This window comes from Halichoerus grypus, chromosome 8 (genome assembly GCF_964656455.1).
Source record: "Halichoerus grypus chromosome 8, mHalGry1.hap1.1, whole genome shotgun sequence".
NCBI lineage: Eukaryota > Metazoa > Chordata > Mammalia > Carnivora > Phocidae > Halichoerus > Halichoerus grypus.
The window spans coordinates 45915908-45942932 of record NC_135719.1 but is presented as its reverse complement, the minus strand read 5'-3'; the positions used below and the strand labels follow the sequence as shown (position 1 = coordinate 45942932).

Here is a 27025-nt window from a genome sequence, read left to right as displayed (position 1 = left end):
TGGAATTCTTTTGGGGGGATGACATTTCACTTAATGGAGATTCAAAGTTAAGTGTTCCACATCATCACATTGATTGCAACGTTTCTGTGTCCAGATTATTCTTAGCTCATGATACTGAAACAGGCAGCTCACCCTGAATTTCACGACCCTTGTGGGATCTGCATTTTACACGCTCCCCAGATGATTCTGATGAGGGGCCATGTTTGGGACCTAATGGACTACACAACTCTCAGAGTCCCTACTGTCCAACTAAAGGGGCCCCTGGCTTAACGGTGGGACAAGAACTCAACTCTGTTGTATAAAGTGACCACCCTCGCAACATGGAGGATGTCACACTGCTTTGCCTAACCTTGACGAGTCGTTAAGGAGAACTACGGGAGATGATCCCTGAGTTGTTATTAGTATACTACATCTTAGGTACAGAGGCCATGCCAATTTTCTTCAGCTTTCTGGCTGTAGATGGTGACAAAAATGGAAAATGCATTACATGCAAAATCCCATACAAACCACTGCCTGAGAGTCTTCTCATTACCCAAAATGTATACTCCAACACCTAAAAGGACAGACTCATTTCAGCCTAAACAGATGTGATGTTCTAAACCAAACTCAGAAAGTGTACAGTTTCCCTGTATCAGAGCCCCTGGTCCTGACCGTCCACCTCAGTATCTCCAACCAGGAGGCCATCCCGGGTTCATGTCGGTACCTTCAATGACAGGAAACTCAATCCCTCATAAGGTGGCACTGTTTTAAAGCCAGAGAAGAAAAAACTCTTCCCCTCGGTGTCTGACAAGAAAGGGTGCTTCAGGGGAGGGAACAGAGACTAAGAAGCTGAGTATGCAGACTGACTGTGGTAAGTTCTCTCTGCCTCAATTTCCCTGTGTGTAATACGAGAATAATAACAGTACCTACCTCACAGTGCTGCTGTGGGGACTAGTTTAATTCATCTGTCTAATCCACTTAGAACTGTGCCAGGCACAGGGTGGGGCTGTGTGAGCATTCACTATTATTGTTGTTGTTGTTGTCCAGAACCAGAGAGAAGCTCAAAGTTGTGCCTCATGGTGCCGCAGTTCTCTCTCCAATAACACTATCACATACTGAGCACCTGAGGGCCAGATCCAGATCGAGCCACTTTTGTCACTTACTCATTAAACCAGATCACCACCCCCCTTTTACAGGTGAGGAAACTAAAGTTCAAAGAGGAGGTTAACTTATCCTACCTCTTTGTAGCAGTCAGAATTCAAACTCAGGTCCGTGGGGGCTCCAAAACCCAGCTTCACGATGGAGCCCCCAGACTCGAAACTAACAGCAGCAGCAGCAATCCATTAACAAAACATAACCGACCATGACCAAACCGAGCTGGAGCTCAGTTTTCTGCCTGGGGATCCTTGGTTGGCTTGCATAAACTGGAGTTAATATCAGGCTACATGAACCCAATTAGGCAGTAAGTCAGCCTGGAAAACATCATGCGACGTATTCCAAAGGTCAAAGTTAAAACCTGGCTTCCCGGGCAGCCTCTGCCGGGCACTGCCATCAAAGCTAGTCTCATGCAGACACCAGACTTTAACCAGTGAGGTGCTTAACCAGCACTGACATCGGCTTTTAAAAAGTCCCGGAGAGAAGCCAGAGACGTGACGCAGAAAGGCGGTCGGCAGAAAGACATCACTTACTTTTTTAAAAAGCAAGCCTTATTCCCTTCTCTTTTCGGTTTAGGGTGACGTTTACTACCGTAAACTGCCTTCCCCAAGGCAAAAAATAAAAGGGGGAGGGGCAGAGGAAGATGGGGGGAGGGGGCTCCCCTAGCAGACTGCAGGGCGCTGCAACACCCACCTGAAACCCGGAGCGCGACCTACCTTCCCGGAGAGCCCAGCCCCGGAGGGCGTTTCCCCAACACATCGACAACTCGTCCCTCCCGGGTAAGCGGCTGCTGTCCTTGGCTCCAGTCAGGGCCGCTAGAGTCGCGCGCGCGCCCCCCTCCCGAAAAAGAAACCTCATGTTTAATTTTCCCCCCAACCCTCCTATCAGTTCCTCCGAAAAAGCAAACTCCGGGGCGACCAGTACGTCTTCAGGGCCACATTTAACTACGTCTAAAACGCCAGCGGGAGGAAGGGCGAAACACTGGCGAGAAGAGGGGCGGGGGAGATAGGGAGCGCGATGGGGGGTGGGGGGGAGCACTTGCTGGGAGGATCGCCGCCCTCCCAGGGCGACCGCCGCCGCGACGCTCCAGCAGAGCCTCAGGCCGTTGTCGCGGGGAGGAAACGCCCCCTCGGGGCCCACAGCACAACCCGGGGTCCCCGGAGCCGGCTTCCCCTGCTGCCTCCACGTCCGGGGCCGTCGGGGCGATGGCGCAAGACTCTGCACCCCCCCCCACAGCGACAACAGCCACGGTGACAAAATGGCACCCCGGCGCCCGGCAGTCGTGCCACAGGCGAGCAGGGCCCCGGCGGCCGCCCCTGCCCCCCAATAACGCCTCGGCGCCCTTCGGGCTCGGCCTCCGGCGGGCCTGGCCTTCACGAAAATAATAATAACAAAACACCTCGAGCTCCGAAGCAGCTGGGAAGCCAGGAGGCCCGCCAGGGGCCGGCCCGGCGCGCCCGCGCCCGGCCCGCGCCCGGCCCGCGCGCACGAGGCCCGGCCGCCCCGGCGCCAGCCCGCCCGCCCGCCGGCCCGCGCCCCGCGCCGCATGGAGCCCGGCGCCCGCACTCGCAGCCCCGCGCTCGGCGCCGGCCGCGCCATGGGGGAGGGGCGGGGCGGGCCGCGCGAGACCCGGGAAACATGGCTGCTCGTCCTATTTCGGCGTCGCGGCGTGGCCACCAGCCCCCGGATCCGAGTTGGGAGAGGCTCCGAAGGTGGGTGTGAGGGGGCCCCGGGGGGGAGCGCGGCGGGGAGGGGCGCAGGGGGCGCTCTCCGAGAGCTATTTGTCTTAAGAACGGTTAAAAAAAATAGTTCCTCCTCCCCCACCCCTTTTGTCCCTCATTAGCTAGCTTTCTCTCTCCCCCTCCTCCCCAAATGTGCCGAAAGTGCCCCCTCCATCCCCTCCCGCGCCCCACCCCGCCTCGAGGCAGGGGGCAGGCGAGTGGGCTGGGAGACTCGGAGGCGAGGGGGCGAAGCGTGAGAAATCGCTCCCAGTTCGGCGCGGCGCGCTCCCCTCCCCCAGCACATACTCGGGGAAGTTTAAAGAGCCGGTTCGACCCGCTTTCGATCTCGCTCCCAGTTGGCCAGCCGTGTGGCTGGGGCTGCCGGGCGAACCGCGCCTCCACACCCACCCGCCACGACCCCGGCCCCCTACAGTGCGCCCTTCCCCCTCCGCACGGGGGGCTTCCGGAAAGTACGCGGGAAGACCGCGGCTCCGGCCCCCTCCCCCATCACCACACCCAGCCCCCAAATCCTCCGGCTCGGGGTCTAAGCCGGGATGAAACCGGCCAGAGAAAGACAAACCGCCGGCAGATTGTTCGCGGAAACTCCTGCCTTCTCGGCGGGCACCCCCTCCCCTCCCTCCGCCACCCCCTCCCCGCCCTGCGCGCCATAAGGCATTGCACGTCTACAGTCCACAGCTGCGTTATGATGGGGGGGCACAAAAAGGATCTTGTTTTCAAAAGTCTCACTCAGGTTTGGGGGAGGAACTAGAGAAAAAGAGGAAGCAAGGCCTGCCTTCGCCAGGGATTCGGGTTTGAACGGGCTGGAGGGGCGGCAGGTCAGCGCACAGTGCTCCCCAAACTCCCAACTCTGTGGAACCCTGGCCACCGAGGCTGGAGGAAGGGTCCTTCCGCCCGCGCCGCCCTGGTCTCCGGAGGGGTCGGAAGAGGAGCCGGCCAGGGTCTCCGCCCCAGAGCCGGGGTCTCCTCCGCTGAGCCGCCAACTCACATAAAACACTGTTTGAAAGCGAGAGGGAGACAGAAATACAAACGAGCGTTCGAGTAACCCACCCTCACCTTCCCCCTCCTTGGGGGTGGGCTTTCGCCCGAGCCTCCCGGTTCCCATCCGTGTAAGTTTCCTCCGGCCGTACTCCCGCCGCTGCCCAATCAATAACGGCGACCAGAAGGCAAACTCCCATCCCGGAGCTGCGTGTTTCCTATGCCCGCATAAATCTGGACCCAGCCAATACCCACCACGGGCACCAGGTCTGGGCAGCTCCGTCCTGACAAAGTTTCCCGTGCCCGTGTATTAACCAGGCGCCGAATGGCTGCCGAGGAGCCCACCCCGGAGAAAGACTGGCCGGGGGGCGCGAGGGCTCAAAGGCTGGCATCTTAGCGAGGCCGGAAGGAGCAGGGGCGAGGGGGGACCGGGACGTAGCCTTCGGGTAACTTGCAATAGCGATCGCTCGAGGTGGGGAGGCGCGGGGATTATCTGTGCCTTTGCACGTTCGAAAATCCCTCCCCCCTTCCAATTTATCCTCCCTTCGGAAGGAAAGGAAGAAACATCAGCATCTGGCCCGAAGGTGGGGTGGAAAGAGTGAGGGAGAAAGAGGAGGAGAGGAAGGGAGTCAGAGAAAGGGAGGGAGGGAGAGAAAGGGCGCGTTCACGAACACTACAAAGTTACAAATATGGCTCCCCCGTCTCTCGCCTCATCACTGCAAAGAAATGAAGACGCACTTTAAACTCGAGCCATTCCCAACTCCACTGCAGCCCCCTCCCCACGCGCTCTCCCCGGGGGCCTCGGCCCACATTTATCAGAAACTAAACCGGACTCGCGAAGCCCAAAACTTATTGTGTGTGTGCGAGCGAGAGAGAGAGAGAGAGAGAAAGGGAGGGGGAAGGCGCGGGAGGGGGGCGGAAGGGGGGATTCATTTATAAAATATAAAACCCCCTTTTTTTTGTTGTTAAATCCAGGAGGCAGCCCCCCTCCTCCTCCTCCCTCGTTAATCTTCCCCCCAGACGGAGTCAAGGGAGCAGCGAGCTCAGAGGGTTATTTTGCCTCATTCTCTCCGACCCAAACGCGTGCGCCCGCTGGCCCCCGGTGGGTGCACACTCGCACGCACACTCTCGCACCCACACTCGCACACGCGGGAGCACACGCACAGGTAGTCACACACCAAGGGCAGCGGCGGCGGCAGCCGGAACATGCTCGGATGGCATTGCAACCCCCCAACCTTGCAATTCATTTGCAGTCCGACCCCCAAACCCACACCTCCCGGGCGCCCCCCCTCAAAAAAAAGTGCCTCCCCCCAACGCACACACACACACAAAGTAGGAGAATGGACCGACAGAGATATTTTTGGCAAATGCTCACATCAGAGGGCGTCCTGTTCCGCAGCTCTAAATGAATCCGTTTGTCCATGTCCATCTCTCGCGCTCTCTCTCTGCAGAGGCTCCCGCGCCGGCGGAATTCAATCAATAAACCCCGAACCCACGGCCGCGCGTTTTAGGACTTTGAAGGCTCAACCAGCTCCGCTCGGTTCTCGAGCCCCCAGCACCCGCGGCGCACACTAACCTGATCACGGTGGAGGCGGGACCTGCGGTTCGGCGGATGAGCGGCAACAGCTGGAGCCAATCGCTGCCGAGGGTGTCCGGGCAACAGCCAATGGTGGCGGCGGCGGGGGGGAAGGGACCAATGGGCGGGCTGCGCAGCCGGCCAGGGAGGCTCAGCCATTTGGTTGTGGTGCCGGAGACGGACCCCTTTAGATTTCGGGGAGGCTGAAGATCGCGGCGGCTGCTTGGTGGCTGAGCTAGGGGGGTGGGCAGAATGGCGGGGGAAGGGAAGGTGACTGCGCCTGGAGGGCCGAGCCGCTCGGCCTCGCCAGCCTGCCGCCGCCTCAGCGTTTGGCCGGGGGCGGGGCCGCAGGTGCGTTACTCGAGGGGGAGGGGCGCGGCCGGAGGGGTCGGGGTCGGGGTCCTCGCCCGGCCGAGGGCTTCGCAGGGCCGTCCTGGGCCTGTCCGCGTCGCTGGACCGGGTTGGCTAAAGAGGCGGGCGGCGCGAGATCTGGGGGCCCCGGGGCTGCCCGGCGGGCGAGCGGGCGGATGAAAGGCCTGGAAAGAGGGGGAGGGGTCAAGGGTGCAGTGGGGGGAGGGGCTGGTCACTTTCTGGGTCCGGCGGGCCGAGCTGGTAGAGCGTGGCTGCTGCCTTCCTCTTCCTCCGCGGGTACCCACCCCGGGGCTGCGGCTCACGGCCCGCGCGCCCCTTCGCCTCGTCCTCGTCCAGCCGCGGCCATCGCCGCCCCTCTAATAAACAAGTAAATGAAAGCAAGATGCGTCCACCTTTGGATGACTTTCCTCGCGGTCTTGACCCTCTCCACGGAGGGGCATTTCAGTTTGCTGTCATATAAGGTCAGCCTGGAAGGAGCGATCACCAGGAGGCACCCAGGATCTTGTTCAGTCAATAAATGAATGAAGACCATGGATTAAGGATTGTTGCTGAATATATTGAATATTAAAAAGTGAAAAAGGAAGGTGCTAATAACTCCTGGTGTTCTGGACCAAACATAATTTATGGGCTTTATAGACCTAGTGAAAGAAAACGGCGCACAGTTTATTCTAATCGCCCACCTGAATCATTTGGTTCAATTTGAGTTGCCAAAGAGGCTCTATTTGGAGGACTTTTCTCCAGGTTTTACGGTTTGCTTGCTTTGGTTTTGGTTTTTTTTTTTTTTTTTTTTCCTTCTTTTTTTGAATCACATTAGTTGTAAGACCTAAAAGCCTTCACTTCCACTGGGTTACCCACTTCTTATGGCCAGGCCTTGGACCTTGTCATTTACTAAGTTGGCTGCCTGTGGCTAATAAATCGTGGGGATTGTTGTCAACAAGGACAGATACATCTTTACCCTTCCACACAACTGTTTTTCAGTGCTTGTACTTCTACAGGTCTATACTCGTCCTTACACACTCCAAGGTGGTGTTTTGGGGGGATACATTGTGTTTATTTTTCAGGCACATGGGTTCAAGGGAGAGAGAAACCAGTATGTATGTTGCAAATTTGAAGTACTGTTACATAACATCAATACAGTTTCTTTCTTGAGCATATAAAGTTTAGGAGGAAATAGAAAGTGACAGAATGTAAATAAAACGCACATACAGAATGCTCACACTGGGGAAGAAACTAACTAGTAACTTTATTGTAACCTGATGGATTGTAAATATAAAATCCTACAGCTAAGCATTTTACTCAGTAAATTTTTCTTTCAGATAAAACGATCAGTGGAATTTGAAAAGTGATAATGTTTACTCTGAGTAACTGGGAAAGGCAAAATAAAAATGGAAAGTCATTGTTTTATTTCATCTGGGTATAAATAGTATAATGTATTTGACTTGTTGACTTAGCTGACATTTGTCTTCCTCAGTTTTGTTCATCTTACTGAACTCAATTTGTGTAGTTGTAATTCATTTATTTTTAAATTGTATTGGCTTTGTTAAAGAACATACAGGGACCCCAAATTACCTCTCTTTGCCGGAGTCAGTTGTTATTTCTGGATATAGCATTTAAGGTTGTTTTGAAACAGCTCTTCATCACACACACATTAGGTCAATATGATGTATAGAAGCTATGTAACAGCGGAGTACTGAAGTTTACATTCTCTTTGATGGTAAATACTCGTCTTCAATTTGAATTTTTAACCACAATTAAGTCCACACTGCTAGCAATGTGATACAGAACAGTGGCTTTCCAGAGGAGTAATCCTTTAAAAGCCAGCCAATCAAATGCAGAGATGTTCCTGATCCAGCTCTGCTAAACAGAAGCAAGTAGCTCACCTTATCATACAAAGATTGAAGAGGATGACTTGAAAGCCCAAAGCCCCGTTAAAGAGAGTGTACAGGAACAAATTAAAGTTGGAATTGGAAAAAATTATGGCTTGATCACTAAGTCAAAAACAGTAAACTTAACAGTTGTTTTTAGAAGCATCTTTTATACATTTTGATAACAGATTTTGTATATGGTCTTAGAAAATTGAAAGAAGGCTTCACTAGATTCCAATCTTACAGAAGTTGAAATATCCAAAAAGTATATATAACCAGTTGAATACTTAACTTTCCATCTTTCCAAAATGCTTTAAAAGAACAGATTTCCTTACTTTTACAAATAGATTTGTTTGTAGTTTATTTCTAAGAAATGTTTATTTATTTTGACTTTTTCTTATCAAAAGAAGTGGGAATTTAACTCAGCTAAAGCTTTGCCCCATGCTACTGGACCAAACGTTTAAAAAAAAAGACCAAATTGCTCTTATATTCCTTGTTTTGCAGAGTTGTTTCTTAAATTCCATTTCATTGCATATTATAGTAGTAAATAAATGCTCTGAATGGTTCTGAGTATCAGAAGATAGAGTAAGAAAAGAAGCCCATTTGATAATGGGAGTTAGGTTATAAAAGTATTTGCAGTCTGTAACTTCTAGAGCTGGACTGGATTCACACTGAGAAGAATAAATGAGATACAATTCACAGGCTTGAGCCCATAGGGAGAAAGATGGCCTTCAAGTAAGGAAAGTTCTCTTCCTGCCTTCCAGAATATTTTCCTTCAAGAACCATTCCAGACAAATGAGCATCCTCTTTTGTTCTCTAAGAGGTATGAGCAATGGGTGTCTTAGCTTCTTGATATGTGTTGCAAAGTACTGTTTTATAAATAACCCGCAGTGATGCTGCTACCATTTAAGCTCTTTGCCCTTGTTTGGTCTCCAAAGATGGAGACCCTCTGGTTAGCATTCACTTTTTGAGCTGAGCTAATGTATTCACAGTTCAAGTTTTTGTTCTTCAGCTTGAATCAGATACATTGGAACCTGGCCATAGTACTTTTTCACCTACATCATGCTTCTGCTGCCTGGACCCCAAAAGACAATGCTATGGAAAGACTCCAGCTTAATTATGTTCTCTTTTGTCTTTCTATATAAATAGCTTTAGAAATGTAGATTATTCTTTTGAAATCCATGGTAACAAATGTGAAGACTACTGCATTTTGATTTGAATAGCAAAGGAATGTTGAGGTCCAGGATCCAAAAAGTTAACTATTAATTCATTTGCTTAATAAAGCACTGAGTGGTTTTAATTTTTTTAATTATTGAAGTTACCTTTTCAATGGGTTGCACATGGAGAAAAAGCACTGTTACATGAAAGCAGTCATTTTATGTGATTTTTAAAACTAATAGTAAAAATCTTAAAACCACCTTAGAGATGGTTTATTTTGAAAAGGGAAAAAACAACAACTATCACCTGCACACTAGTTTGAAAATCACTGGAGATTTTTTGAGTCCAATTCTTAAATATATTAAAGCTAATTCGGGGGTAGCAATAAGAGAAAGTTTGATTACCGTTCACCAAGAAGAAAACCAGAGCTAGAAGAAAACAGATGCCTTCAAGGCAAATACTGGAATGAGGAGCCATTAGAACAAGACTGTGGCTAAAGGCAAGCTAGGCTGGAAATACTGAAATGCAATTAATTTAGAACCTACTCCTTTTTTAAATCTACCTGCTGTTGAAGTTTGCCTCTGAAAAAAAAGTACTAAAGTCTATTAAGATATAAGAGGTAGAGAACAGACTTTCTAAGAACTTTTCATATATTTACTATTTGCAAGTAGTATTTCTAATTTTAAGCATACATAGCAAAACTGCCCTCTCTGATTATTTACTTTGTGGCAGCAGTTATGATTTGTACATGTAAGTAATGATTTTAAAATATAAATCCTACAACTCTTCTTGAATTAGAGATCAATTTCATGCATTCTGAGAAATTAGTAGTTTTTAAGTGAATTTCTAGTTGAAATAGTGGTCCTCGGGAGAGTATACCTATATCCTAAATTTTCTCTGGAAATCCTGAATCCTAGCTTGAATATAAAAATGATGCCTTCGTTTGCACATGACCAAACAAAGAGGGCCATGTTAGGTGTCTGAGGACTTTTACCCAGGAGAGGAACACTGGCTTCCCTCTGCTGGATTAGTTCTGTCCCGAGGATGTACCTGAAATCATTTTATATGCCTTCACTTCTACATATATTTACTCAAAGGAAACTTGAGTAAGTGTGACAAATATTTTTCCCTAGGCTGGACGAACTCATCATGTCTGTGTTTATGTTCATATGGAGAAGCAATGCTACAGATGAGGCTGAATAGCAGGTGAATAACAAGCATGTTGATCGCAATGTGGTAGCACTTTTTATAATAGCTAAAGAAACAATATATTCATATGCCCAGGAAAAAGTTGGAGAGACTATGCACCAGAAAATGTTTCTTTAAAAAATATTTATTTATTTATTTATTTATTTATTTATTTATTTATTTGTCAGAGAGAGAGAGAGAGCGTGCGCGCACAAGTAGGGGGAGCGGCAGGCAGAGGGAGAAGCAGGCTCCCCGATGAGCAGGGAGCCCGAAGTGGGACTCGATCAGGGATCATGACCTGAGTGGAAGGCAGACGCTTAACCAGCTGAGCCACCCAGGCGTCCCTGCACCAGAAAGTGTTTCAAAATTTTTTTACAAAGTTGCTCTGTGGTGATGGGGTTACGGTGTTTTTTGTTTATATTTTCTAAGTTTTTCAGTTGATAATTTTTGCAATAAGATAAAGTTTTAATGGAAATATAAGTATAGCAGATTTGGGGGATGTTTGTGCTAGCTGGAATTCTTGGTTGCAGACTACAAATTTTCCCCGACCAATGCAAGCAGAAAGCAATTTCATAGAAGGCTATCACAGAACGTAAGAATAAGGTCCAGGAAAAGAGCAGGAGAGAGGGGAAGCTGGGCAGTGTTCCAGTATAGTCTGAAGAGGAACCCCCGCAAACCACAGAAGTCACCTCTAAACTGTGGACTGCACTCTGCCATTGCTGCAAGTGATCTCTCAGGAGCCTCCATTTTTGTGTCGCTCCTTCAAGGTTCAAAGCCCTTGGCAGGAACATTTGCAGATGCCCCAGCTGTCAGGGAAAAAGATTATCTGCCCTCTTTAGTTTCTACAGTGGGATGTGTGACCCTGCCTCCTATCTATTTTAGGATTCTGCCCAAACAGTATTCTGATGCTAGGGGACCAAAAGTAAAATCCACTAAAGTGTTCTGATTGAACAATACTGTGAAGGTTTCCTAATGATCCAAATTACCCCCACCTTAGCTCCTCTCTGGCTCCCTACTACTTACCAGGAAGAGACTCCCTATGGTCTGAATGTTTGCACCCCCCACCCCAAATTCACATGTTGAAATCCTAATCCCCAAGGTGATGGTACTAGGAGGAGGGTACTCCTAATAGGAGGTGACTAGGTCATGAGGCTGGACCCTCAGGATAGAGATTCGTGTCTTCATTAAGGAGGACCCACAGAGCTCCCTAGTCCTTCTACCATGTGAGGATAGAGCAAAAGTACAACTCAGAAGAGGGTGGCACCTGATCTCAGACTTTTAGCCTCCAGAACTCTGAAAAATAAATGTTCTGTTTTGTTTATAAACCACCCAATCTGGTATTTTGTCAGAGCAGTCCTATCAGACAAGACTGCATCATCTACCTAGGATCAACCTAAAACAGAGCTAATGTCTGAAATCCTTAATTTCCTTCCAAATGCTTCCCTCTCCAAATCCTAGGCCATAATAAACAATATATTATTGTTCATGTCAATGCAATACTTAACAGAACTGATAATAACTTTAAGACTTCGAGAAGAAGGCTCTCCAGTAGAGAGATTTGATTTTAAGTCACAAGGAATTTAGTCCTGAGGGATACACTAAAGATAGGAATAATCTATTATCTAATAGTCTTATATTGCAGTGATCTCTGGATATCAAGCAATAGAAGATCTTGAGTAGTGATGTATTTATTACTGCTGATGGGTTTCCATCTGCCACTCTGAGCACACGTTCAGGCTCAAGTGCAGGACGAAGCTGAAGTGGATGAGATTTGTTGTAAAAATTTATTGGGAGTAGGAAAGTGGTTACAGGCTAAGTAAGGGATCATAAAAGGATGCAGTCACTTTAAGGACAATTTTGGAGAAAAAGTGCTGATGGTGAAAGAAATGTCAAAACCACAAACACATCAAAGAGGCCCATATTCCTGGGAACAGAGAGGAAGGTCGTAAAGGATCTGCTTGTAGAAAACATATTAATCCTGGGGTACTGTCCTCTTTCCTCTTGCCCCCCATCATCTCAGGTCACTTAGCTCCTATTGCTTTTCAGCTAGAAAAAGCAAATGATATCCTCGCGAGGACTCTGAACAATGTTATAGGAATTCAACTGTTTTTAAGTTTGGTTCTTATAACTACTAAAGCATAGCTTAACTGTTACATGAATATAAGTTCCTCACAAATGGCAATCACTTCTCTCCAGAAATGCAGTGCTAAAGATTCTGTTCATGCACACACAACAGGCAGGCTCCTCATGACCACCTGTTTTTATTTATTTATTTATTTATTTATTTATTTGAGAGAGAGCGTGCAAGCAGGAGGAGGGGCAGAGGGAGAAGCAGACTCCCCACCGAGCAGTGAGCCCGATGTTGGGCTCAATCCCAGGATCCCAGGACCAGGACCGGAGCCAAAGGCAGATGCCCAACTGACTGAGCCACCCAGGCACCCCTGTTTTAGTTATTTAAATTCACTTTTACTCACGTTATTTAATGCAAGTCATGGCTGACTACTAATTATTCAACAAAATCTATTTCCTCTTCTTCCTGGACGCAAAGCTGGACTGAGCTTCCCAGCTGCCCTTGTAGTTAGATCCGGCCATATGACTGAGTTTTAGGCCACGAAGTGTTCCTAGAAGTGACGTTCGCCACTTTGAGGCCTTAAATTTCCAATGCATCGGCCGACTGAGATGAGGGGGACAGAGGACCTTAGAAGCTGCGTGCTGTTCTCGAGGGTGGAACCTGCCTCAGCTTGGGTCTCTAAGGAGAACCCAGCTACCAAGCTATTCACTTGCTAATCTAGAGATAAACTGTGACCAAGATAGAGACTTGGATGGTGCTGTGCTATTACCTTTTTGATCTACTTATTACCACAGCCTATGCCAACTAATACACCAATAAAGTTGTTTTCTCGGTCTTAGTTTTCTATCCATTTATGATTTTGTAGATGAATTGTAAATTTCAAATATTTATTATTGTATTTGCAGTATATCTTTGAATTACAGGTTCTCAGAAGCACCATAAAACAGACATAAAAGAATTATATTAAGTAACAAGGACTTAATGAAGAAAAGATAATTGTAAGAGAGTCTATATAAATGACACGCAAATATCTCTCTTTCCCCCACATTTAGTGCTTGATTCATAGTAGGTGTAAAATAAATGTCTGTCGTCTCAATAAATGAGCCTCCCTCCCGAGCTCCAGACTGACATTTCCATTGCCCATGAGACGGTTGCAAACAGCTCTCCTCAGGAGCATCCACAGAACATTCCCCAAACTAACCTTCCCTGTCAGCCTCTGCCTGTTCTGCCTCCACCAAAATACCATCGTGCTCCTCACTCTCCTGTCCCTTGGCATTGTCCTCTGTTGACTCACAGCCAAACAGTTGCCTCACCTTCCAAGTTTTATTTCCCAAATATCTCTGCTCCTTTCAGCCCCCTTCCTCTGCTCTAAGAGTGCACCAATCTCCCTCATGTCCACATTGACCCAATGTGACAGTAGTTCTCAGGCTTCTGTTTTTCTCACCAATAACATTTCGAAAAAAGTGTTTTAAGGACCAACATGGGATCACCAATTTTTGCTTTTGCCAGATAATACATAATATACATGATATATTGAGATATATCACATTTTCTTCATCCATTCACCATTGATGGACACTTAAGTTGTTTCCATGTCTTGGCTAATGTAAAGAATGATGCAATGAACGTGGGCATTTATTATTTATTTATTTATAGACTATTTTAAAAATGGTAATGTAGGGGCACCTGGGTGGCTCAGTCGGTTAAGTGTCTGACTTTGGCTCAGGTCATGACCTCAGGGTCCTGGGATCAAGCCCCATGTTGGGCTCCCCGCTCAGTTGAGAGTCTGTTTGTCCATCTCCCTCTGCCCCTCTCCCTGCTCATGCTCGTTCTCTCTCTCTCTCAAATAAATAAAATCTTTAAAAAAAAATGGTAATGTAGTGAGGACTCAAATTCAGAATATAGGAGAGTCATTTACATTACATATATTTAATTTTATGCAAACTCACTACAGTGTCCAAGATTTTCTACTCAAGTAGTTGGAAACTCTTCTGTGTACCAGCACTTGCCTAGAGGTCCTGATATCCTCTTGTGGCCAGATGAATGTTTCTGAGTGAGCTCCAGTCACAGTGCTCCTATGATCAATAACAGCCTCTCAGTTCCTGGTGGCCTACACCCCCCAGCCTGGCATTAAAACTCCCAGCAAGGAGACCCCCACACTACCTTTCCATTGCTATCTCTAATTTCCAGAAATTGGAACTTTCTCTCTTCCCTTTTCTTTGACTATAGTTTCTCCCAGCTTATGTGTTCTTTTCTTTTTTTTCCCCACCAGTCAAAATTCTTACCCAAAATTTAAGACCAAATTTGATGCCACTGCTTTCATGAAACCTTTTATGATCCACCCAAACAAACAAGATCTTTCCTCTCCTTGAACTTCCATAACACTATAAAGGGTAACAGGGGGCCAATGTTTCCAGGTGCTGTTTTTTATCCCTCCCACAATAAATCCTTGAAGATAAGAATAATGTTTAACATGTTTTTGTTACCCCCGCCATATTTAAACATTAAATATTCAATATATATATTTAATGACTAAATAATTGTTTTGAACATAGTGGGCACTCTATTTTTAAAAGGTCCCTTTCACACATTGAAATAACTTTTTTTTTTTTTTAAAGATTTTATTTATTTATTTGAGAGAGGATGAGAGGAGAGAGAGAGAGAGCACATGAGAGGGGGGAGGGTCAGAGGGAGAAGCAGACTCCCTGCTGAGCAGGGAGCCCGATGCGGGACTCGATCCCGGGACTCCAGGATCATGACCTGAGCCGAAGGCAGTCGCTTAACCAACTGAGCCACCCAGGCGCCCCACACATTGAAATAACTTTAATCTTCAATGTCAAGTAAATAGCAATAGGGTATTGGGGAAACAGGGATTGCTAAGTAACTTCTTTGTTCTTTCCAACATGAGGGAAACAAAAATAAATCCTTGTTTCTATGACCATAACACAGAAGCTTTCCTACTATAAAAATTTTATGCTAGACTTCTACCCCGGAATTGTCTTGTCCTTTATTTTAGGTTCCTACCCAGGATTGAATTGTCCTACAGGCAATTTGTAAGAAAGATGGGAATTACAGAGCTCACTAACTCTAATTTTGTGTCTATGCCAATTTTAGAGAGGGTACACAACTTTTGTTCCTTTGGGTTTTGTATTCATCAAAAAGGAAGAAGGAATGAGATGACAAAGTTCAAAGACCTGAAACCATAAAACTCCTAGAAGAAAACACAGGGCGTAAACTCCTTGACATTGGTCTTGGCAATGATTTTTTGGATTTGACACCAAAAGCAAAGGCAACAAAAGCAAAAATAAACAAGTGGGACTACATCAAACTAAAAAGCTTCTGCGCAGCAAAGGAAACCATCAACAAAATGAAAAGGCACCTACAAAATGGGAGAAAATATTTGTAAATCATATATCTGAGAAGGGGATAATATCCAAAATATATAAAGAACGCATACAACTCAATAACAAACAATCCAGTGAAAAAATGCAGAGTGGGGTGCCTGGCTGGCTCGGTTGGTGGAGCATGTGACTCTTGATCCAGGGTTGGAGGTTCAAGCCCCACGTTGGGTGCAGAGATTACTTAAAAATAAAATCTTTAAAACAAAAACAAACAAAATAGGCAGAAGATCTGAATAGACATTTTCCAAAGAGGACACACAAAAGGGCAATAGGTACATGAAAAGGTACTCAGCATCACTAACCGTCAGGGAAGTGCAAATCAAAACGACAAGGAGATATCACCCCACACCTGTTAGAATGGCTGCCATCAAAAAGGCAAGAGATAACAAGTGTTGGTGAGGATGTGGCGGAAAGGGAACCCTTGTGCACTGTTGGAAATGTAAATTGGTGCAGCCACTATGAAAAACAGTATGGAGTTTCCTCAAAAAATTAAAAATGGAGGCTTTCTACTTCTGGAATATGTCTGAACGAAATGAAATCACTATCTTGAAAAGGTATCTGTACCCGCATGTTCATTGCAGCATTATTTATGATAGCCAAGCCATGGAAACAACCTAAGTATGGCAGTGGATGAATGGATAGAGAAAAATGGGAGATCGAGCTGTTTATCTATGACTCAGTCATAAAAAAGTAGGAAATGCGGCCATTTGCAACAACATAAAACTTGAGGATATGCTAGCTTATGCTAAATGAAACAAGTCAGACAGAGAAAGAAATATTGTATGATCTTGCTTATATGTGGAATCTTAAAAAATCAAATTCATAGGTACCAAGGTTGTCAGAGGCAGGGGGGTAGGGGGCTGGACAAAATGTGTGAAGGTCATATCGTACAAACTTCCAGTTAGAAGATAAGTAAGTGCTGGGGATTTAATATGCACCATGGTGACTATAGTTATTACTGTATCCTATATTTTAAAGTTGCTAAGAGAGTCGATCTTGAAAGTTCTGATCACACATACACATAAATTATAACTATTTGTGGTGATGGATGCTAACTAAACTTACTGTGGTAGTCATGTACATATATCAAATCATCATGTTACTAAAACTAATACAATGTTATATGTTAATTATATCTCATTACAACTGGAAAAATTTTTAGATTTCTTATTTTTTTTTAATTTTTAAAAAAGATTTATTTATTTTAGAGAGAGAGAGAACATGTGCATGTAAGTGTGAGCTGAGGGGGAGAGGGCAGAGGGAGGGAAACTTCAAGCAGACTCCCCGCTGAGTACCCCCCTTTTTTGAGCACCCCTATTTTTTTAGATTTTTTTTTTTTAAAAAGGAATGAGGGGCGCCTGGGTGGCTTAGTCGGTTAAGCATGAGACTCTTGATTTTGGCTTAGGTCATGATCTCGGGGTCATAGGATCAAGCCCCAGCTTCCACGCTCAGCAGGGAGTCTGCTTGAGATTCTCTCTCTCCCTCTCCCGCCACCCGCCCCCCCCGCTCATGTGCTCTCTCTATCCCTAAAATAAATAAATAAATCTTTTAAAAAAATAAATAAAAATAAAAGGAAGGAATGAGATAAAAAAGCTCATCAATTTCACTCTCCTTTAACAACTGAAGGAAATCTGAGCACTTGTACTTCCATGTTCTATCTTTGACCAAAGAAATCTAACTTTGCCTCTAATGGTCTATAAAAATCAATATGTAAATGTTTTAGGTTTCCTCTGATTATATGAATAGGAAATTTAGCAAAGATTGGGATGAATATATTTAATTAAGCTTTTCACTGTTTTATGGAAGGTGTGAAAAGAAAAGACAGAACCCTATAAAAATATGGGGCTTTCAGTTTGGGATTTGAATTTGACCAGGAGTATTTGGTAAGAGGCTCTTTATATTTAGCCTTGCACTAGAGCTAGAGATGAGAAAAATATAATGGTTCTTTAAATTAATTTCTTTTAAAAGATGAACCTCTTGACTTCCAGCTCTAGTTAAGATTGAGTGCCTGACACTGGACTCACCTTCCTGCTGTAAACAACAATAAAAGCTAGACAAATACAGGCATTTGAACACACAACAATTGCAGGCATTGAACAGAAACCAAGGCAGGGTTATTACCCTTCAGAAAAGAGAAGCACATGAGGTCAGCCTTGCATTCATCACAGGGCTATGGAGCCCAAGCAGAGGGCAGCAATGTCTCTGGGCAGAGGAAACAGAGCTCAGAGCATAGGCCTGCTAACACAGCTGGGTTTGGAGGGCAAGGTGCCTTAGAGGAGGCAGCTGCAGAGAAGGAACCCTCTAAAATTGCATAAAAACTTCCCTTGGGTACCTAGCCCACTGTTAAGATGTGCATGAGCAGGGCAAGACCCCAGGAGATTCCACAAGGAAGTTTCTGGAAAGCTGAGAGCTGAACAGATTTCAGAGGTTGCACAATCATGGAAGACATGAGAGGTTAGGCCCAGCCTAATGTAGAATGTATAAACATTCATAGATACGGAGGCATAAATAGAGACCCCAGAAAGGTCACATCCTGGGATTGAGGACCATGGAATACCAACGTTAACAGGAGTTTGGAAGAAGTAGATTCCAGTCCACACGGAGGACTTTGATGCATTCCAGACTTGAGTGGAGGAAGTCACTGCAGATGTGGTGGAAATAGCAAGAGAACTGGAATTAGAAATGGAGTCTGAAGATGGGACCGAACTGCTACAGTCTCATGATAAGACTTGAGCAGATGAGGAGTTGCTTCTCATGGATGAGCAAAGAAGGTGGTGAAGATGCTGTGCAGATTGCTGAAATGACAACAGAGGATTTAGAATATGACATAAAGTTAGTTGATAGAGCAGCAGCAGAGTTGGAGAGGACTGACTCCAGTTTTGAAGGACTATGGGGAAAATGCTATCAAGCAGCACTGCATGCGACAGAGACATAATTCGTGAGAGGAAGAGTCCATCCATGCAGCAAACTTCATTGTTGTCTTATTTTAAGAAATTGCCACAGCCACCCCAAGCTTCAGCACCCACCACCCAGATCTGCCAGCAGCCAGCAACAGCAAACAAGACCCTCCACCAGCAAAAAGATGATGACTCGCTAAAAGCTCAGATGATGATTAGCATTTTTTAGCAATATTTTTTTTACTTAAGACATGTACACTGTTTTTTAGACATAATGCTGTTGCACACTTAATAGACTATTGTGTAAGTGTAAGTTTTCTATGCACTGGGGAACCAAAAAATTCATTTGACTCTTTATTGTTTTATTCACTTTATTGTGGTGGTCTGGAATGAAACCCGTAATATTTCTGGTGTGCCTATATACTGCAAACGATAAACATTGTGAAAAATTTTAGGAAAGACCTAAATAAATGAAAATATATAATGTTCATTTAATAAAAAACCCAATATTATTAAGATGGCAACTTTCCCTAATCAAATTCCAAGGCAGCATTTTTTGTAGCTAATCAACAAGCTGATTCTAAAATTTGTATGGAAACCCAAAGGATCTAGCAGAAACAATCTTGAAAAAGAAGAACAAAAGTGGAGGACTTTTGGGGCATCTGGGTGGCTCAGTTGGTTAAGTGTCTGTCTTCAGCTCAGGTCATGATCCCAGGGTCCTGGGATCGAGCCCCATGTCGGGCTCCCCGCTCAGCAGGAAACTGCTTCTCCCTCTCCCTCTTCCTGCCACTCCACCTCTCTCTCTCTCTGTCAAATAAATAAATAAAATCTTAAAAAAAAAAAAAAAGTGGAGGACTTATACTACCTGATTATGATGGTACAATAATCAAGTACAGTGGGGGTATCAGTGTATTAGTAGACTACAGATCACTGTAATGGTATAGAAAATACAGAAATAAATCCACATGTACGCAATAATTGATTTTTGACAAAAGATCCAAGGTCATTCATCAGAAAATGAAAATCTTTTTTTAACAAAAAGTATTGGTACAACTGGATATCTGCATGGAAAAAAATAACCTTGGACTTGGGTCTCACGGTGTAAACAAAAATTAATTTTAGATGGATCAGAGACCTAACCATAAAGTCTAAAATTTAAAGCTTTTAAAAGAAAACACAGAAGAAGATCTTCATGAATTTGGAGTAGGCAGATATTTCAGATGGAACACAAAAACACTAACCATAAAATTAAAATTCATAAGTTGGACTTCATAAAAAGTAAAAACTTCACCATTAAGATAATAAAAAGGCAAGCCACAGAGTGGTTAAATACATTCTCAATATATACATTTAAAAAAGACTTGAATCCAGAATATGTGAAGAATTCTTACAAATCAATAAGGCAGAAGGGAAAAAAAAAACCCTCAAGTAGACACTTGACAAAAAGATGTACAAATGGCCAATAAGCACATAAAAGAAGCTCTACATCATTATTCATCAAAGATACATACTCTAAAAACATAATGAGACATTATGTCATACCCTTTAGAATAACTAAAATTTAAAGGAATTACAATAGGTCCATACCCCTTCCTATTTCCCTTTGCTTCCCAAACGATTCAGTCCTAAAGCCATCATGTGGAGCAGAGCCAAGTAAGTGCCACATAATGGAGATTTGGGGGAAGAGGCAGCCACAATGGGTTAGAACAGTGTATCAGAACTCTAGCAGAGTGAGGGGAGCAAGCATGTTTAGGGACAGTTCAATATAGCATATTAGAGCATAAGCAAGGTAAGACAGGTGCTCACACAGAGAGAAGCCCAGTGTTAGATGTCAGAGCATGAATAGAAAGAGCAGAGAGTCCATATGGGAGATAGCCCAACATGGGGAGTTAGAGCCTGAGCTGAGTGAGAAGGTGTCCATGTGAGGGTGGCCCAAAGAGTCAGAGCCTAAGTGGTCTAAGGGGGTCATCCATTTGAACAGGAGGCCCAAAGCAGGACCTCAGAACCTGAGCAAGGAGAGGAGGGTATCCTGGTAGAAGAGTAATCTGGAGTGGAGTATCAGAGTAAATATAGTGAGGAGGGTGACCACATTGGGAGGAGATAGCAGTGGACATGGTAGATTAGATACATTCAGTGTACCGATCAAATAAATATAATAAGGATAACACATGTCAGAGAAAAGAGTTACAAATACGTAAAGTGGGAAAACTAAAGTGAACCATATGAGTTGGGTTGGAATTGGAAGTATTGGTGTAGACTTAGGTTTTCAATAAATGTAAAGAGGTATAGAAATAAGCATAGATGGGGCGCCTGGGTGGCTCAGTAGGTTGAGAGTCTGACTCTTGATTTTGGCCCAAATCACAATCTCAGGATTGTGGAACCTGCTTAAGATTCTCTCTCTCTCTCCTCTCTCTCTGCCCCTCCCCCCACCTCACCCCTGTGAGCATGTGTACTTCTTCTCTCTCTCAAAAAAAGGAAAGAAATAAACATAGATGTAAATGTGTGCACTTGGTGTGTGTGTGTGTGTGTATCCATTCACATATTCCCTAGTTTTCTCCTGAGATAGGCACTAGGAGCAGTGATATGCTAATAACAATGAGCACAACAAGTGCCTGAATCTTGGTTTCTAAATACCAGCCTCCATTAAAAGAAACTAAGTCTCCTTGGAGAATGGCTCATTCTCAGTTCAAGACAATAGTGAATGTTCTTGTGCCAGAAAGCAGAGAATTGTTCAAAGAATGATAGGGGTATTTCAAAAGGACAGAGAAGCCAGCTTATAGGGCCAAATATGGTACAATTTGAGTATCAAAATAAATGATAGTAATAGATTATTGCCCACTGAAGAACACAGGAAACCACAAGTCCATACAGATATAAATTAATAAATGAACAAACTAAAAGTTTTGAAAGCAATTAAATAGTTACCTAATATCAGAGTATTTCCCTACAAAAATATTAATCACAAAGAGAAAAAAGTAACTTTCTATTGGAGAAACCATGCAGACATCACCTTATTCAAATGATCAAAGTGAATATTATCAGTAAGGGGACAAATTAAAGTCATGTACCTGCTATGATAATCTTGCCAAATATGTGTAACATGGATACAATTATGAAGAAACATCAAATGTCCCCAAATTTTGAGGCCATTCTATAATATAATTGGCTTGGAAACTTTAAAAAAAGGCAACTTGTTGGGGCACCTGGCTGGCTCAGTCAGTTGAGCATCCGACTCTGGGTTTTGGCTCAGGTCATGATCTTAGGGTCGTGAGATGGAGCCCACATTGGGCTCTGCACTCAACATGGAGCCTGCTTAGTATTCTTTCTCTCCTCCCTCAGCCCCTTCCTGCTCACACTTTCTCTCTCAAGAAATAAAAATAAATAAGTAAATAATAAATAAATAAATAAATAAATAAATAAATAATTTTAAAAATAAAAAAGGCAACCCGAGGAAAGTTCCAGTTTGATGGAGACTAAAGAAATTTGACAACTAAATGCAACATAGACTTTTTGAACAGGATCCTCTTACTAGAAAAAACATTATTAGGACAATTGTTAAATTGAATAGTGAATAGTGTCTGAGGATTAGATGTTTTTTGTGCACTAAGATTAACTTCCTAATTTTGATCATTATGTAGGAGAATGTCCTTGATTGTGTAAAATACACAATGGGGAATGGAGCATCAGGTTGGCAACTTATTCTAAAATGGTGAAGGAAAATGTTCTCTGTATTGTACTTGCAACTTGTGTGACTGTGCTAAAATTTTAACAAAATATATTAAAAATAGAATCACACGCAAAAGATAATATCAAGTTTTGGTGAGAATGTGAAGCAGCTGTTCCACACTGCTGGTGGATGGTTAAACGGTACAACCACTTTGAAAAACCGTATGTCCGTTTCTTATAAAATTTAAGTTACACCTACCCTATGCCCCAGGAATTCCACTCTGGAAATGTTTACAGAAAGTCTTGAACTAGAATGTTCTTAGCAGATTTATTTGACATAGCCTCAAACTGGAAAGGACTCCTATGTCCATCAATAAGTGAATGGATAAACAAACTGTGACTTATCCATGCACTGGAAAACTATTCAGCAATAAATAGAAGTGCTAATACACAGATTAACATAGATAACTCTCAAAAGAATTATGTTGAGTGAAAGAAGCCAGACATAAATGAGTTTATACTTATGATTCCATTTATATGAAGTTTAAGAACAGTCAAAACAAGACCAAAGAGATTGAAATTGGAATAGTTGTTGCTTTGGGAAAATGGGGATTGACTGGAAAGGGGCAAGAGAGAACTTTTTGGGTGCAAAAATGTTTTGTATCTTGATTGGCTGATGGTTATATAGGCATATATATTTGTCAAAACTCATCAAACTGTACATTTAAAATCTATGCATATTATTTTTATAAACCATACCTCAATTTAAAAAGCTAAATTTTAGGGGCGCCTGGGTGGCTCGGTGGGTTAAGTGCCGGACCCTTGATTTCGGCTCAAGTCATGGTCTCAGGGTCCTGGGATCCAGCCCAGCGTGGGGCTCCAAGCTCAGTGCTCAGTGAGGAGTCTGCTTGAGCTTCTCTCTCTCCCTCTCCCTCTGCCCCTCTCCACCATGCTTGGACGTGCAAGCATACGCATGCTCTCACTCTCTCTCTCTGTCTCTCAGTCTCTCAAATAATAAATAAATAAATCTTTAAAAAATAAATAAAATGAAAAATAAAAAGCTAAATTTTAAAAAATTCACTAAATCATCAGCAGTGGTTACCTTTAAGGGGTGGGATTCTTTCATTTTCCACATTATGTATTTCTGAGGTGTTTGAACTTTCTTCAACATGCATGTCTTAATTATTTAAAACAGCCACATTTAGAATCTGAAAATATAATTACGTAAAGGTAGGATTTGTCCAAAGGGTGCTCAAGCAACTAGTTGCTTCAGGGAAAAATTAAGTTAGATCTTCTTCTTTTCATATATGCCCCACCCCCACGCCCCAAAAAAGTTCAGGTAAAGTGAAAGAGGTAATGTATAAAATCAAGCCATAATTTTAAATCAAGCCATAAATAACAGAAAATAGAGGGTAGTATTTATCTTATTTCCAAATGGCAAATAAACTAATATTGAAAGCAATGTTAGAAATTCTAAAGGAATAGATTTTTGCTACATAAAAACTATTAAGATATATAATAAAATTATATGCAAACAAAATTAAATGCAACAGGAAGTTGGGGGAATTTATAAAAACATGGTATTTGACAGATTTATAGGCAAAGCATGTGAATTCTAGAAAGGAAGGAAGAATAGAGGGAAAGAAGGAGGGAGGGAAAGAGAATAAAGGAAGGGAAGAAAGAAAAAAGAGGGAAAGGAAAAGAAGAGAGGAGAGGAGAAGGGAGGGAAGAGGAAGAGAAGGAAGGGGAAAGGGAGAAAGGGGGAGGGGAGGGACGGAAGTGAGGAAGGGAGGGAAGAGAGAGAGAGAACACAATCTTGGCTAATCAACAAGTGAATAAAAATTAAACCTGAAATTTTACCTAGCAAATTAGCAAACATTACTGTTATATTCTAGTATTTGATGGCAGTCATAGGCGTCCTGACAGGCAAGACAAATTCTTGGTCACTACTTGTAGGAGTGCAAATTGCTACATTTCTGGAAATCAATCTAGCAGTGTGTATTCATAATCTTTAATATGTTTATATTCTTTGAACCAGAAATAACCACTTTTTGGAATCTGTCTAAAGAAAGTAATCATAAGAATCGCTCTTCTCAAGATTATTCATAATTGCCAAAACAATTTTAAACAATAGCCTAAATGCCAACATTTTGGGACTAGTTCGTTAAATCACAAGATATCTGTTTGATGGATTATTATTCTACCATTAAATGGAGCTTAGAATGAGTTTTTAACGACACTTTTTAATGCTTTTTTGTTGTTGTTTAATGCTCATGATAAATTAAGACTGGCAAGGCTGACTCCAGTTTGCCTCCGAAACAAATTTCCCATAGGGGCAAAACACTGTCTCTAGACACATCACATTCCCCGCACCCGCCCCATTGTATTTTAAATATATCAAACGTTAAATGGTACCTCTGCCCCATATACACATGTATGATTCAGGGTTTGTTCAGGACAACACAAGCCGCTCTACGTCTTCGGGGTCTAGGGTCTAATCCCGCAGGAGGGGCTTCCACGGTCGTTGGACGAGCAGGGAGGGAGCCGAGCTGGGGCGGCGGCTGCGAAGGCACGAGCGGACGCGGACGGTCTCGGCCCGAAGCGGGGGCTCGGGACGGCTCGCCGGGCAGCCTGGGCGACTCTCACATCCGCTCGGCATCCGGCCGTCACCGCCTCTGGAGACGAACAGCGTCCCTTTCGCGTCTACCTTCCAAATTTCCCCCCGAATTCCTTTCGGGCCAACTCCAACCTCCCGGCGGGGGCATTCTGGGAAATGTAGTTCGCCGCCGCTCTGCATTGCGGAAAAGGGGTGGACAGGAGGCTGAGGGCTCAGCAAGCCCTCTCCGGCGGGACTGGCCACGTCGGGGACTCGTCCTCGTACTTACCTGTCCGGGTCGGCCAAATAGTCCGGAGGCCACAGGTGTTAGGGTCGGATAGAAAAATTTTCTGGATTAGAGATAACAGAGGCTGTACTATATATTTTATGATGAAAATAGCTCATTTTTTCTCACATGGGAGGCATTCCCAGCATATTTTATTACAAATTTGCAAAGCAAAACAAAGCACAGAGCTGTATGATTTAAGCCAATTTATAGATCCTTTTTAGAAAGATTAGAAAATGACTTTAATAAAGCTATTCAAAAAAACTATTGGAAACCCTCATACACTGGTACGAAGGTAAAATGCTGCAGGCGCTGGGGAAAACAGTCTGGTAGTTCCTCGAAAAGTGAAGCATGCTACTTAAAAAAATTTAATTTTCTTTTATTAAATAAAGGGGTACCTGGCTGGTTCAGTCGGTAGAGCACATGGCTCTTGATCTCAGGGTTGTAAGTTTGAGTCCCACTTTGGGTGTAGCAATTACTTAAAAATGAAAGTTAAAGCCTTAAAAAAAAGTTAAGCACAGAGAGACCATATAACCCAGCAATTCCCCTCCAAGTATATATCCAAAGAAAAATATGCTCACACAAAAACTTGTACACTAAAGTTCACGGCAGCATTATTCTTAAAGCCCCAAATGGAAACAATCCAAATATCCACCAACTAACCAATGAATAAACAAATGTGATATATCCATACAACGGAATATTATTTGGCCATGAAAAGAAATGAAATACTCGTACATATTACAACATGAATGAATTTTGAAAATATTATGCTAAGTGACAGACACAAAGGCCGCATACTTTATAATTTCATTCATATAAAATGTCCAGAATAGGCAAATGTATAGAGATTGAAAGTAGATTTGGGGCTGAGGAGAAACGGGCACTAGGAAGTGATTGCTGGCAGTAATTGCTAGTAATTGCTAATACCAGGTTTCTTGCAGGAATGATAAGAATGTTCCAGAATTAGAAGTGATGATGGCTCTATGACTCTGTGAACACAATAAAAATCATTGAATTTTAAAAACTTGTGGTAAAATATACATAACATAAAATTTATCATTTTAAGAATATTTAAGTGTGTGGTTCAGTGGCGTTAAGTACATTCACATTGTTGAGCAACCATCGCTACCATCCGTTTCCAGAACTCTTTTCATTCTGCAAAACTGAAACTCCATGTTCCATTAAATAATAACTCTCTATTCCCTCTTCTCCCAGTTCTGAATTTGACTTCTCTAGGCTCCTCATGTAAATGGACTTATACTGTCTTTATCTTTTTGTGACTGGTTTATTTCACTGAGGATAATGTCCTCAAGTTCCATCCATGCTGGAGCATGTGCAAAATTTCCTTCCTTTTTCAGGCAAGATAATAGTATATAGATATATATACTATATACATATATAAATATACAGATATAAGTTCTATATCTTTATCACATGTTGTTTATCCATTCATCTGTTGACAAACAGGTTTCTTCCACTTTTTGGCTATTGTGAATTATGCTGCTATGAACATGGGTGTTCAAATACCTTTTTTTTGAGACCCTGCTTTCAGTGCTTTGGGGCATATACCTAGAATGGAATTGCTGGGTCATATGGAAATTTCATTTTGAATTTTTGAGGAACTGCCATGCTGTTTTCCATACTGGCTACACCATTTTACCTTCCCACCAGCAGTGCACAAGGTTCTGGTTTTTCCACATCCTCACCTACATTTGTTATTCTCTGTTTAAATTACTTTTCTTATGATAGCCATCTTAATGTTTGTGAAATGGTATCTCCTTGTGGATTTTTTTTTTTTACACTTCACAAATTTGCATGTCATCCTTGTGCAGAGGCCATACTAATCTTCTCTGTATTGTTCCAATTTCAGTATAAATGCTGCTGAAGTGAGCACTCATTGTGCTTCCTTCCTTCCTTCCTTCCTTCCTTCCTTCCTTCCTTCCTTCCTTTCTTTTTAAAGATTTTACTTATTTATTTGAGAGAGAGTGAAAGCGATCACAGAGGCAGAGGGAGAAGCAGACTAGCCGCTGAGCTGAGAGCCTGATGCGGGGCTTGATCCCAGGGCCCTGAGATCATGACCTGAGCCAAAGGCAGA

General features: G+C 43.7%; 1 protein-coding gene, 2 long non-coding RNA genes and 1 other non-coding gene across 5 annotated transcripts in view; 1 reads left to right on the top strand and 3 right to left on the bottom strand.

Moving 5' to 3' along the window:
• Positions 1-5358, bottom strand: part of ANP32A (acidic nuclear phosphoprotein 32 family member A) — a 37056-nt gene extending 31698 nt beyond the window's left edge. The window contains exon 1 of one of the 2 annotated variants that reach the window (XM_036122758.2): positions 5227-5358. In XM_036122758.2, coding sequence (XP_035978651.1) covers positions 5227-5280 — 54 coding nt within the window. In that variant the 5' untranslated portion in view covers positions 5281-5358. Of the gene's footprint in view, positions 1-1850; positions 2734-5226 lie in introns of those variants that run through there. The other variant, XM_078079161.1, reaches the window with a different exon arrangement.
• Positions 2711-6180, top strand: LOC118554894 (uncharacterized). Its single transcript, XR_004926705.2, has 2 exons — positions 2711-2846; positions 5303-6180. It is a non-coding gene; the product is annotated as an uncharacterized LOC118554894 (long non-coding RNA).
• Positions 6181-13948: 7768 nt separating this feature from the next.
• Positions 13949-24802, bottom strand: LOC118554891 (uncharacterized). Its single transcript, XR_004926704.2, has 3 exons — positions 24461-24802; positions 23148-23253; positions 13949-18277 (listed from the first exon to the last, which is right to left on the bottom strand). It is a non-coding gene; the product is annotated as an uncharacterized LOC118554891 (long non-coding RNA).
• Positions 24803-26717: 1915 nt separating this feature from the next.
• LOC118554897 (U6 spliceosomal RNA) lies at positions 26718-26824 on the bottom strand. The gene has a single exon (XR_004926707.1). It is a non-coding gene; the product is annotated as a U6 spliceosomal RNA (small nuclear RNA).
• Between the last annotated feature and the right edge of the window lie 201 nt (positions 26825-27025).